This window comes from Oryctolagus cuniculus, chromosome 4 (assembly GCF_964237555.1).
Source record: "Oryctolagus cuniculus chromosome 4, mOryCun1.1, whole genome shotgun sequence".
Taxonomy (NCBI): domain Eukaryota; kingdom Metazoa; phylum Chordata; class Mammalia; order Lagomorpha; family Leporidae; genus Oryctolagus; species Oryctolagus cuniculus.
Window position 1 is genome coordinate 174,611,243 of NC_091435.1, and position 13,740 is coordinate 174,624,982.

At 56.0% G+C, this 13,740-nt stretch overlaps 1 protein-coding gene across 1 annotated transcript in view; it reads left to right on the plus strand.

Annotated features, from left to right (window-relative positions):
- The first annotated feature begins 258 nt into the window (after positions 1 to 258).
- Positions 259 to 13,740, plus strand: part of ACVR2B (activin A receptor type 2B) — a 44,798-nt gene continuing 31,316 nt past the window's right edge. Inside the window, exon 1 of the mRNA XM_051839742.2 lies at positions 259 to 445. Coding sequence (XP_051695702.2) covers positions 394 to 445 — 52 coding nt within the window. The 5' untranslated portion in view covers positions 259 to 393. The remainder of the gene's footprint in view (positions 446 to 13,740) is intronic.

The following is a 13,740-nucleotide window of genomic DNA, read 5'->3' on the forward strand; positions in this document are numbered from 1 at the left end:
CATCCGGGTTTCCCCGCTGGCTCGGCTCCGTGGCCGCCGCTCAGGAGCCATTTTGGACTCGGTTCAGCTCCCCTCCCCCCGCCCCTCCCCCCGTTCATGGCCCCTCCGGACTCGGCCCCTGCGCCGGGGGCCCGGGCCCAGCCCCGCTGCGCTATGCCCGCGTCGGGCGCGCCCCGGCCCGCGCCCCGCCGCCGCCCCCCGGCCCCCGCGTCGCTCCGGAGCCCGGGCCGCAGCCTCCGCCGCCCGCAGCGGCCCTGAGCCCGGCGCTTGGAGCCCGCACGCCGCCCGGGGACGAAGCCGCCGGCAGGCGCGGGAAGGCGAGCGCAGCTGTTGCCCGGCCCCGCGCGCCCCTGCCCGCGGGCTCCGGGTGTCCGCGGGGCGGCGCCGCGGAACATGACGGCGCCCTGGGCGGCCCTCGCCCTCCTCTGGGGATCGCTGTGCGCGGGTAAGCGCGGGGCGCGGGGGCGCGGGGCGCGGGGGGCGCGCTGTTTACCAACAAAGGGCGGGCCGCGGCCTCGGCCCGCGCCACCTGTGCGCCGCTCGCTCGCACCTCCCGGGCGGGGACCGGGCGCCCGCGCGCTGCTGCTGTGCGTGCGGCCGTGCGGGCCCGTCGGGTCGGGGCGGCCGCCCGGGGCGGGAGCCCCCTGCACGCCTCCCGCTCTGCCTCGGCTTGCTGCGCGGCGAGCCCTGGCGCTGCCTCCTACCTGCGCGCGCCGCGCACCGCTTTGTTCTGGGCGCCGGGGTCTGGGGAGCTGGGGACGGCGCGCTAACAGGTCCCTGTGGCTCGGGCCTGCGGGAGGCACGTGGCGGCGGCGGCGGGGGTGTGTGGGTGCAGGTGGGTGTACACACGCGGGGTCCCGCCGGAACGCGCCTTCCCCGCAAGGCCGCCGCACTGGTTTCCCGCCCCCGGGGGTGCCGGGCGAGCGGACCCGGGCGGGCGTTGCGGGAGGCGCTCCCCCGCGGGCTGGCGGACCTCGACGCCGCGGCGGAGGGTCCGGGGCGCCGGGTGCCGCGCGTCTTTGTTCCCGGCCCCCATTACACATGCAGCGCGGGTCCCCGGCCGCCCGCGGTGGCCGCCGCGCGGAGCCTGGGAAACCCGCGAGGGGCGGCGCCGGGCGGCGGGGCGGGGCTGGGGAGGGGTCCCCGCCCACCCCGGCTCCCCGCGGCTCCTCGGCGGTGCGGCGGCGGCCGAGCGTCTGCCGGGAGCGGAGCCGATATGGGGGCGCCGGCTGCTGCGGGACCGAGTGCGGGACCGCAGGCGGAGATCGGCCGCCGGTGCGCGGATGGCTGGGCGGTCGCGTTGGACTCCCCGCGGGTCTTCCTACCCCCTTCGCGCTGCAGCGCGGTTACTGAGGTGTCGCTTTGAAGCGGAAGGGAAGGCGACCCTGCGTTCTCCCAGGGCAGGCTTGCGGGCCCCGGGGTGCCTGGGCCGGCAGGATAGGGTGGGACTGGGCCCTGGAGGAGCTGGTCCCGCTCCAGGCTTGGGCAGTGCTGAGCAGGGCGTCTGCACGCGGGCGGTCCGGGTCCCAGACGACGAGAACGGGCACCGCGCCGGGGCCGGTGGGGCGCCCGGGCCCTCCTGCCCCCCACCCGCAGCCGTGCCTTTCCTTCAAGCCCCGGTCCCGCCCCGCTGGGACCAAGATCTAGAGCAGCGCTGGGCGCCCAGCGGGCCAGCGTGAACCTCGTGCGCGCGGACTTCGGGAAGCTCTTGGAGAGTGCAGTTACAGGCCAAGTTTGTTTCGGTACCGAACGAAACCGAAAATGCTTATACATACATGCATATTATGGGGAAGATGCTTGGATCGCAATTTTTTTTTGCACTAAAATAAAATTACCTTTTTAAAAAAGATTTTTATTTATTTATTTGAGAGGCAGAGAGAAAGGTCTTCCATCACTGGTTCACTCTCCAAATGGCCACAAACTCCTGAGCTGGGCTGATCTGAAGCCAGGAGCCAGGAGCTTCTTCCAGGTCTCCCACGTGGGTGCAGGGGCCCGAGCACTTGGGCGTTTGTGCTGTCTAAACTCCATCAGCGCTCATGGAGCGTCTTCGTTCTGAGTGCAGGTGTCTGATTTCTGCATCATCACACCGGGACAGCACAGCCCTGGAAGAAGAGGCAGGACTTAGGCTGTAGTAATGGCACTTGGTACTTGTCAGTGTCAGCTCTGCAAGCCCTCTGTGCCTGGCCCAGTGTCCTTGGGAGGGACCGGTCTGGCCCTTGCATTGCAGTGGACGTCCCAGACAATCGCGTGTGTCCTGTAGAGCTCCTGCCATGGGGCTCTGCATGGGCTCAATTAGAAGGCCTGCAGGGAGAGGTGGAGCCGAGCTCTGGGTGGGCCTGACTGGGGAGGGGAGGGGTCTCCTGTCTGTCCCATCGGAAGTGCAGGTCCTTGTGGGTTGGCTGCTCTCAGACCCAGAGGTGTTTCTTGCCCGTGCCCTCCATGGGTTTGTAGGAGGCAGTGAGTGAAGTGGCTTTGACCAAGGACGTGGGCTGCGGAGCCACGGCAGGGCGTCTTCTGCCTGTCCTGACATTGCTGCTCACTGCATGCTGCCCCATGGCCTGCTGGGCTGCCTTGGGGAGGTGGGCTCCCTCCTCAGCTCTTCGAGGCTCTTCCGAGGCAGATGATGTGAAAACTCGCCCATGCCTCCAGACCCTGCCCTTGGTAAGAGCTTGAGACTCGACCATGTGGCTTCCCACTGCTTGAGTGGGTCTCTGTGACACGGGGAATCCCCCCAAAGCCCTGGGCACTTTACTGTAGGCACTCCCTTTGCAGGGGCCCAGTGCAGAGCCCCCGTTCTACACCATGGCCCCCGTGCCCCAGACTGGACTCCAGAGAAGTAGAAATACCCACATGTGTGTGCATGTGCGGTGTGTGTGTACACTGTGCAGTGAGTGTGCATGTGCGGTGTGTGAGTGTGCACTGTGTGAGTGTGCACTGTGAGCACACTGCACAGTGTGTGTGCATGTGTGTTGTGTGTGTACTGTGTGAGTACACTGTGCAGTGAGTGTGCATGTGTGTTGTGTGTGTGTACTGTGTGAGTACTGTGTGAGTGTGCACTGTGTGAGTACACTGTGCAGTGAGTGTGCATGTGCAGTGTGTGTGAGTGCACTGTGTGTGTGTACTGTGTGTACTGTGTGTGAGTGCACTGTGAGAACACTGTGCAATGTGTGTGCATGTGCAGTGTGTGTACTGTGAATGCACTGTGCACGTACACTGTAAGTGTGCACTGTGAGTGCACTGTGTGTGCATGTGCAGTGTGTGTACTGTGAGTACTGTGCATGTGCACTGTGTACTGTGTATGAATGCACTGTGAGTGTGCACTGTGTGAGGGCACTGTGCACAGTGTGTGTACTGTGTGAGTGTACCGTGTGTATATGTACTGTGCATGGGAATGCACTGTGTGTGCACTGTGGAAATGCAAAGTGTGAATGTGCACTGTGAGTGTGTACATGAGTGTGTACTGTGTGTGTATATGCACCTTGAGTGCAAATGCACTGTGTGTGCACAGCGTAAATATATGGTGTGAGTGTGCCATGAGTGTGTACTGTGTGTGTATGTGCACTGTGAGTGCAAATGCACTGGGTGTGCACTGTGTAAATGTGCTGTGTGAGCATGCACTGTGCATGAGTGTGCACTGAGTGAATGTGTACCGTGCGAGTATATGCACTGCAGGTGCACTGTGTGTGCTGTGTGTCGCGTGTATGCACTGTGAGTGAGTGCACTGTGTGTGCTGTGTGACGCGTGTATGCACTGTGAGTGAGTGCACTGTGTGTACTGTGTACGTGTGTATGCACTGTGAGTGAGTGCACTGTGTGTGCTGTGTGTCGTGTGTATGCACTGTGAGTGAGTGCACTGTGTGTGCTGTGTACGTGTGTATGCACTGTGAGAGTGCACTGTGTGTGCTGTGTACGTGTGTATGCACTGTGAGTGAGTGCACTGTGTGTGCTGTGTGACGTGTGTATGCACTGTGAGTGAGTGCACTGTGTGTGCTGTGTACGTGTGTATGCACTGTGAGTGAGTGCACTGTGTGTACTGTGTGACGTGTGTATGCACTGTGAGTGAGTGCACTGTGTGTACTGTGTACGTGTGTATGCACTGTGAGTGAGTGCACTGTGTGTGCTGTGTGACGTGTGTATGCACTGTGAGTGAGTGCACTGTGTGTACTGTGTGACGTGTGTATGCACTGTGAGTGAGTGCACTGTGTGTGCTGTGTGACGTGTGTATGCACTGTGAGTGAGTGCACTGTGTGTGCTGTGTACGTGTGTATGCACTGTGAGTGAGTGCACTGTGTGTACTGTGTACGTGTGTATGCACTGTGAGTGAGTGCACTGTGTGTGCTGTGTACGTGTGTATGCACTGTGAGTGAGTGCACTGTGTGTGCTGTGTGACGTGTGTATGCACTGTGAGTGAGTGCACTGTGTGTGCTGTGTACGTGTGTATGCACTGTGAGTGAGTGCACTGTGTGTGCTGTGTGACGTGTGTATGCACTGTGAGTGAGTGCACTGTGTGTGCTGTGTGACGCGTGTATGCACTGTGAGTGAGTGCACTGTGTGTGCTGTGTACGTGTGTATGCACTGTGAGTGAGTGCACTGTGTGTACTGTGTGACGCGTGTATGCACTGTGAGTGAGTGCACTGTGTGTGCTGTGTGACGTGTGTATGCACTGTGAGTGAGTGCACTGTGTGTACTGTGTGACGTGTGTATGCACTGTGAGTGAGTGCACTGTGTGTGCTGTGTGACGTGTGTATGCACTGTGAGTGAGTGCACTGTGTGTGCTGTGTACGTGTGTATGCACTGTGAGTGAGTGCACTGTGTGTGCTGTGTGTCGTGTGTATGCACTGTGAGTGAGTGCACTGTGTGTGCTGTGTACGTGTGTATGCACTGTGAGTGAGTGCACTGTGTGTACTGTGTGATGCTGTATGCACTGTGAGTGAGTGCACTGTGTGTGCTGTGTGACGTGTGTATGCACTGTGAGTGAGTGCACTGTGTGTACTGTGTACGTGTGTATGCACTGTGAGTGAGTGCACTGTGTGTGCTGTGTGTCGTGTGTATGCACTGTGAGTGAGTGCACTGTGTGTACTGTGTGATGCTGTATGCACTGTGAGTGAGTGCACTGTGTGTGCTGTGTGACGTGTGTATGCACTGTGAGTGAGTGCACTGTGTGTACTGTGTGACGTGTGTATGCACTGTGAGTGAGTGCACTGTGTGTACTGTGTGACGTGTGTATGCACTGTGAGTGAGTGCACTGTGTGTGCTGTGTGACGTGTGTATGCACTGTGAGTGAGTGCACTGTGTGTGCTGTGTACGTGTGTATGCACTGTGAGTGAGTGCACTGTGTGTGCTGTGTACGTGTGTATGCACTGTGAGTGAGTGCACTGTGTGTACTGTGTACGTGTGTATGCACTGTGAGTGAGTGCACTGTGCGTACTGTGTGACGTGTGTATGCACTGTGAGTGAGTGCACTGTGTGTGCTGTGTGACGTGTGTATGCACTGTGAGTGAGTGCACTGTGTGTGCTGTGTACGTGTGTATGCACTGTGAGTGAGTGCACTGTGTGTACTGTGTACGTGTGTATGCACTGTGAGTGAGTGCACTGTGTGTGCTGTGTGTCGTGTGTATGCACTGTGAGTGAGTGCACTGTGTGTGCTGTGTGTCGTGTGTATGCACTGTGAGTGAGTGCACTGTGTGTGCTGTGTACGTGTGTATGCACTGTGAGTGAGTGCACTGTGTGTGCTGTGTGACGCGTGTATGCACTGTGAGAGTGCACTGTGTGTACTGTGTACGTGTGTATGCACTGTGAGTGAGTGCACTGTGTGTACTGTGTACGTGTGTATGCACTGTGAGTGAGTGCACTGTGTGTGCTGTGTACGTGTGTATGCACTGTGAGTGAGTGCACTGTGTGTACTGTGTACGTGTGTATGCACTGTGAGTGAGTGCACTGTGTGTGCTGTGTGTCGTGTGTATGCACTGTGAGTGAGTGCACTGTGTGTACTGTGTACGTGTGTATGCACTGTGAGTGAGTGCACTGTGTGTGCTGTGTGTCGTGTGTATGCACTGTGAGTGAGTGCACTGTGTGTACTGTGTACGTGTGTATGCACTGTGAGTGAGTGCACTGTGTGTGCTGTGTGTCGTGTGTATGCACTGTGAGTGAGTGCACTGTGTGTGCTGTGTGTCGTGTGTATGCACTGTGAGTGAGTGCACTGTGTGTACTGTGTGACGTGTGTATGCACTGTGAGTGAGTGCACTGTGTGTGCTGTGTGTCGTGTGTATGCACTGTGAGTGAGTGCACTGTGTGTACTGTGTACGTGTGTATGCACTGTGAGTGAGTGCACTGTGTGTGCTGTGTGTCGTGTGTATGCACTGTGAGTGAGTGCACTGTGTGTGCTGTGTACGTGTGTATGCACTGTGAGTGAGTGCACTGTGTGTGCTGTGTGACGTGTGTATGCACTGTGAGTGAGTGCACTGTGTGTGCTGTGTACGTGTGTATGCACTGTGAGTGAGTGCACTGTGTGTACTGTGTACGTGTGTATGCACTGTGAGTGCACTGTGTGTGCTGTGTGACGTGTGTATGCACTGTGAGTGAGTGCACTGTGTGTGCTGTGTACGTGTGTATGCACTGTGAGTGAGTGCACTGTGTGTGCTGTGTGTCGTGTGTATGCACTGTGAGTGAGTGCACTGTGTGTGCTGTGTACGTGTGTATGCACTGTGAGTGAGTGCACTGTGTGTACTGTGTACGTGTGTATGCACTGTGAGTGAGTGCACTGTGTGTGCTGTGTACGTGTGTATGCACTGTGAGTGAGTGCACTGTGTGTACTGTGTACGTGTGTATGCACTGTGAGTGAGTGCACTGTGTGTACTGTGTACGTGTGTATGCACTGTGAGTGAGTGCACTGTGTGTGCTGTGTACGTGTGTATGCACTGTGAGTGAGTGCACTGTGTGTACTGTGTACGTGTGTATGCACTGTGAGTGAGTGCACTGTGTGTGCTGTGTGACGTGTGTATGCACTGTGAGTGAGTGCACTGTGTGTGCTGTGTACGTGTGTATGCACTGTGAGTGAGTGCACTGTGTGTGCTGTGTACGTGTGTATGCACTGTGAGTGAGTGCACTGTGTGTACTGTGTGATGCTGTATGCACTGTGAGTGAGTGCACTGTGTGTACTGTGTGATGCTGTATGCACTGTGAGTGAGTGCACTGTGTGTGCTGTGTGACGTGTGTATGCACTGTGAGTGAGTGCACTGTGTGTGCTGTGTACGTGTGTATGCACTGTGAGTGAGTGCACTGTGTGTGCTGTGTGACGTGTGTATGCACTGTGAGTGAGTGCACTGTGTGTACTGTGTGACGTGTGTATGCACTGTGAGTGAGTGCACTGTGTGTACTGTGTGACGTGTGTATGCACTGTGAGTGAGTGCACTGTGTGTACTGTGTACGTGTGTATGCACTGTGAGTGAGTGCACTGTGTGTGCTGTGTGACGTGTGTATGCACTGTGAGTGAGTGCACTGTGTGTACTGTGTACGTGTGTATGCACTGTGAGTGAGTGCACTGTGTGTACTGTGTGACGTGTGTATGCACTGTGAGTGAGTGCACCTTGTGTACTGTGTGACGTGTGTATGCACTGTGAGAGTGCACTGTGTGTGCTGTGTACGTGTGTATGCACTGTGAGTGAGTGCACTGTGTGTGCTGTGTAAATGTACCGTGTGTGTAGCATGTGTGTATCTGCACTGTGGGTGTGAGTGCACTGTGTGTACTGTGTGTCGCGTGTATGCACTGTGAGTGAGTGCACTGTGTGTGCTGTGTACGTGTGTATGCACTGTGAGTGAGTGCACTGTGTGTACTGTGTGACGTGTGTATGCACTGTGAGAGTGCACTGTGTGTGCTGTGTACGTGTGTATGCACTGTGAGTGAGTGCACTGTGTGTACTGTGTACGTGTGTATGCACTGTGAGTGAGTGCACTGTGCGTACTGTGTGACGTGTGTATGCACTGTGAGTGAGTGCACTGTGTGTGCTGTGTGACGTGTGTATGCACTGTGAGTGAGTGCACTGTGTGTGCTGTGTACGTGTGTATGCACTGTGAGTGAGTGCACTGTGTGTACTGTGTACGTGTGTATGCACTGTGAGTGAGTGCACTGTGTGTGCTGTGTGTCGTGTGTATGCACTGTGAGTGAGTGCACTGTGTGTGCTGTGTGTCGTGTGTATGCACTGTGAGTGCACTGTGTGTGCTGTGTACGTGTGTATGCACTGTGAGTGAGTGCACTGTGTGTGCTGTGTGACGCGTGTATGCACTGTGAGAGTGCACTGTGTGTACTGTGTACGTGTGTATGCACTGTGAGTGAGTGCACTGTGTGTACTGTGTACGTGTGTATGCACTGTGAGTGAGTGCACTGTGTGTGCTGTGTACGTGTGTATGCACTGTGAGTGAGTGCACTGTGTGTACTGTGTACGTGTGTATGCACTGTGAGTGAGTGCACTGTGTGTGCTGTGTGTCGTGTGTATGCACTGTGAGTGAGTGCACTGTGTGTACTGTGTACGTGTGTATGCACTGTGAGTGAGTGCACTGTGTGTGCTGTGTGTCGTGTGTATGCACTGTGAGTGAGTGCACTGTGTGTACTGTGTACGTGTGTATGCACTGTGAGTGAGTGCACTGTGTGTGCTGTGTGTCGTGTGTATGCACTGTGAGTGAGTGCACTGTGTGTGCTGTGTGTCGTGTGTATGCACTGTGAGTGAGTGCACTGTGTGTACTGTGTACGTGTGTATGCACTGTGAGTGAGTGCACTGTGTGTGCTGTGTGTCGTGTGTATGCACTGTGAGTGAGTGCACTGTGTGTGCTGTGTACGTGTGTATGCACTGTGAGTGAGTGCACTGTGTGTGCTGTGTACGTGTGTATGCACTGTGAGTGAGTGCACTGTGTGTGCTGTGTACGTGTGTATGCACTGTGAGTGAGTGCACTGTGTGTACTGTGTGACGTGTGTATGCACTGTGAGTGAGTGCACTGTGTGTGCTGTGTGACGTGTGTATGCACTGTGAGTGAGTGCACTGTGTGTGCTGTGTAAATGTACCGTGTGTGTAGCATGTGTGTATCTGCACTGTGGGTGTGAGTGCACTGTGTGTACTGTGTGTCGCGTGTATGCACTGTGAGTGAGTGCACTGTGTGTGCTGTGTACGTGTGTATGCACTGTGAGTGCACTGTGTGTACTGTGTACGTGTGTATGCACTGTGAGTGCACTGTGTGTGCTGTGTGACGTGTGTATGCACTGTGAGTGAGTGCACTGTGTGTACTGTGTGACGTGTGTATGCACTGTGAGTGCACTGTGTGTGCTGTGTACGTGTGTATGCACTGTGAGTGAGTGCACTGTGTGTACTGTGTGACGCGTGTATGCACTGTGAGTGAGTGCACTGTGTGTACTGTGTGACGTGTGTATGCACTGTGAGTGAGTGCACTGTGTGTGCTGTGTACGTGTGTATGCACTGTGAGTGAGTGCACTGTGTGTGCTGTGTACGTGTGTATGCACTGTGAGTGAGTGCACTGTGTGTACTGTGTACGTGTGTATGCACTGTGAGTGAGTGCACTGTGTGTACTGTGTACGTGTGTATGCACTGTGAGTGAGTGCACTGTGTGTGCTGTGTACGTGTGTATGCACTGTGAGTGAGTGCACTGTGTGTACTGTGTACGTGTGTATGCACTGTGAGTGAGTGCACTGTGTGTGCTGTGTGACGTGTGTATGCACTGTGAGTGAGTGCACTGTGTGTGCTGTGTACGTGTGTATGCACTGTGAGTGAGTGCACTGTGTGTGCTGTGTACGTGTGTATGCACTGTGAGTGAGTGCACTGTGTGTACTGTGTGATGCTGTATGCACTGTGAGTGAGTGCACTGTGTGTACTGTGTGATGCTGTATGCACTGTGAGTGAGTGCACTGTGTGTGCTGTGTGACGTGTGTATGCACTGTGAGTGAGTGCACTGTGTGTGCTGTGTGACGTGTGTATGCACTGTGAGTGAGTGCACTGTGTGTACTGTGTGACGTGTGTATGCACTGTGAGTGAGTGCACTGTGTGTACTGTGTGACGTGTGTATGCACTGTGAGTGCACTGTGTGTACTGTGTACGTGTGTATGCACTGTGAGTGCACTGTGTGTGCTGTGTACGTGTGTATGCACTGTGAGTGAGTGCACTGTGTGTACTGTGTGACGCGTGTATGCACTGTGAGTGAGTGCACTGTGTGTACTGTGTGACGTGTGTATGCACTGTGAGTGAGTGCACTGTGTGTGCTGTGTGTCGTGTGTATGCACTGTGAGTGAGTGCACTGTGTGTGCTGTGTACGTGTGTATGCACTGTGAGTGAGTGCACTGTGTGTACTGTGTGACGTGTGTATGCACTGTGAGTGAGTGCACTGTGTGTGCTGTGTACGTGTGTATGCACTGTGAGTGAGTGCACTGTGTGTGCTGTGTGACGTGTGTATGCACTGTGAGTGAGTGCACTGTGTGTACTGTGTACGTGTGTATGCACTGTGAGTGAGTGCACTGTGTGTACTGTGTACGTGTGTATGCACTGTGAGTGAGTGCACTGTGTGTACTGTGTACGTGTGTATGCACTGTGAGTGAGTGCACTGTGTGTGCTGTGTACGTGTGTATGCACTGTGAGTGAGTGCACTGTGTGTACTGTGTACGTGTGTATGCACTGTGAGTGAGTGCACTGTGTGTGCTGTGTGTCGTGTGTATGCACTGTGAGTGAGTGCACTGTGTGTGCTGTGTACGTGTGTATGCACTGTGAGTGAGTGCACTGTGTGTGCTGTGTACGTGTGTATGCACTGTGAGTGAGTGCACTGTGTGTACTGTGTGATGCTGTATGCACTGTGAGTGAGTGCACTGTGTGTACTGTGTGATGCTGTATGCACTGTGAGTGAGTGCACTGTGTGTGCTGTGTGACGTGTGTATGCACTGTGAGTGAGTGCACTGTGTGTGCTGTGTGACGTGTGTATGCACTGTGAGTGAGTGCACTGTGTGTGCTGTGTACGTGTGTATGCACTGTGAGTGAGTGCACTGTGTGTACTGTGTGACGCGTGTATGCACTGTGAGTGAGTGCACTGTGTGTACTGTGTGACGTGTGTATGCACTGTGAGTGAGTGCACTGTGTGTACTGTGTGACGTGTGTATGCACTGTGAGTGAGTGCACTGTGTGTACTGTGTACGTGTGTATGCACTGTGAGTGAGTGCACTGTGTGTGCTGTGTGACGTGTGTATGCACTGTGAGTGAGTGCACTGTGTGTACTGTGTACGTGTGTATGCACTGTGAGTGAGTGCACTGTGTGTGCTGTGTGACGTGTGTATGCACTGTGAGTGAGTGCACTGTGTGTGCTGTGTGACGTGTGTATGCACTGTGAGTGAGTGCACTGTGTGTGCTGTGTACGTGTGTATGCACTGTGAGTGAGTGCACTGTGTGTGCTGTGTACGTGTGTATGCACTGTGAGAGTGCACTGTGTGTGCTGTGTACGTGTGTATGCACTGTGAGTGAGTGCACTGTGTGTGCTGTGTACGTGTGTATGCACTGTGAGTGAGTGCACTGTGTGTGCTGTGTGACGTGTGTATGCACTGTGAGTGAGTGCACTGTGTGTGCTGTGTGACGTGTGTATGCACTGTGAGTGAGTGCACTGTGTGTGCTGTGTACGTGTGTATGCACTGTGAGTGAGTGCACTGTGTGTGCTGTGTGACGTGTGTATGCACTGTGAGTGAGTGCACTGTGTGTGCTGTGTAAATGTACCGTGTGTGTAGCATGTGTGTATCTGCACTGTGGGTGTGAGTGCACTGTGCAAATACACTGAGTGTGCAGTGTGTACCGTGTGTGTATTGTGTGTGAATGCACTGTGAGTGCAAATGCACTGTGCATTGTGTGAGTGTGTATCATGTGTGTATATGCACTGTGGGTGTGAGTGCACTGTGCATTGTGTAAATGCACTGAATGTGCAGAGTGTACACTGAGTGTGAGTGTGCACTGTGTATTGTGTGTGTACCATGTGTGTGCATGCTCTGAGTGCGAGTGCACTGTAATTGCACTGTGTGAGTGTGCAGTATGCACTGTGTGAGTGTGCACGGTGTGAGTGTGCACTGTATTGTGTGTGTACATGCTCTGAGTGCGAGTGCACTGTAAGTGCACTGTGTGTGTGTGCACTGTGAGTGTGCAGTATGCACTGTGTGAGTGTGAGTGTGCACGGTGTGAGTGTGCACTGTATTGTGTGTGTACATGCTCTGAGTGTGAGTGCACTGTAAGTGCACTGTGTGTGTGTGCACTGTGAGTGTGAGTGTGCACGGTGTGAGTGTGCACTGTATTGTGTGTGTACATGCTCTGAGTGCGAGTGCACTGTAAGTGCACTGTGTGTGTGTGCTCTGTGTGTACCTGTGTACACTGCTTTGCATTGATACTGGCATCCTGCTGCCCTCGTGTCAGCTCCTGGAAGTCCTGGCCGCCCTTCTGAGGGCGGCTTGTCCCCGAGTGGGGTGTGTCTCTGCCTAGCCTGTCTGAGGGTGGCTTGTCCCCGAGTGCGGTGTCTCTGCCTAGCCTGTCTGAGGGCGGCTTGTCGCCGAGTGGGGTGTGTCTCTGCCTAGCCTGTCTGAGGGTGGCTTGTTCCCGAGTGCGGTGTCTCTGCCTAGCCTGTCTGAGGGCGGCTTGTCGCCTAGTGGGGTGTGTCTCTGCCTAGCCTGTCTGAGGGCGGCTTGTTCCTGAGTGCGGGGTGTCGCTGCTCTGCTTAGCCTGTCTGAGGGCGGCTTGTCGCCGATTGCGGTGTGTCTCTGCCTAGCCTGTCTGAGGGCGGCTTGTCACCGACTGCGGTGTGTCTCTGCCTAGCCTATCTGAGGGCGGCTTGTCGCCGAGTGCAGTGTGTCTCTGCCTAGCCTGTCTGAGGGCGGCTTGTCGCCGACTGCGGTGTGTCTCTGCCTAGCCTGTCTGAGGGCGGCTTGTCGCCGAGGGCGGTGTGTCTCTGCCTAGCCTGTCTGAGGGCGGCTTGTCGCCGAGTGCGGCGTGTCTCTGCTCTGCCTAGCCTGTCTGAGGGCGGCTTGTCGCCGAGTGCGGCGTGTCTCTGCCTAGCCTGTCTGAGGGCGGCTTGTCGCCGAGTGCGGCGTGTCTCTGCCTAGCCTGTCTGAGGGCGACTTGTCGCCGAGTGCGGCGTGTCTCTGCTCTGCCTAGCCTGTCTGAGGGCGGCTTGTCGCCGACTGCGGCGTGTCTCTGCTCTGCCTAGCCTGTCTGAGGGCGGCTTGTCGCCGAGTGCGGCGTGTCTCTGCTCTGCCTAGCCTGTCTGAGGGCGGCTTGTCACCGATTGCGGTGTGTCTCTGCCTAGCCTGTCTGAGGGCGGCTTGTCACCGACTGCGGTGTGTCTCTGCCTAGCCTGTCTGAGGGCGGCTTGTCACCGACTGCGGTGTGTCTCTGCCTAGCCTGTCTGAGGGCGGCTTGTCACCGATTGCGGTGTGTCTCTGCCTAGCCTGTCTGAGGGCGGCTTGTCCCCGAGTGCGGCGTGTCTCTGCTCTGCCTAGCCTGTCTGAGGGCGGCTTGTTCCTGAGTGCGGGGTGTCGCTGCTCTGCTTAGCCTGTCTGAGGGCGGCTTGTCGCCGACTGCGGCGTGTCTCTGCTCTGCCTAGCCTGTCTGAGGGCGGCTTGTCGCCGAGTGCGGCGTGTCTCTGCTCTGCCTAGCCTGTCCTGGCCACTGCTGTTGTCCTCTCCTGCCTTTTGTGGTTCTTCCAGGGTTCCGCTTCCTCCTCTCCC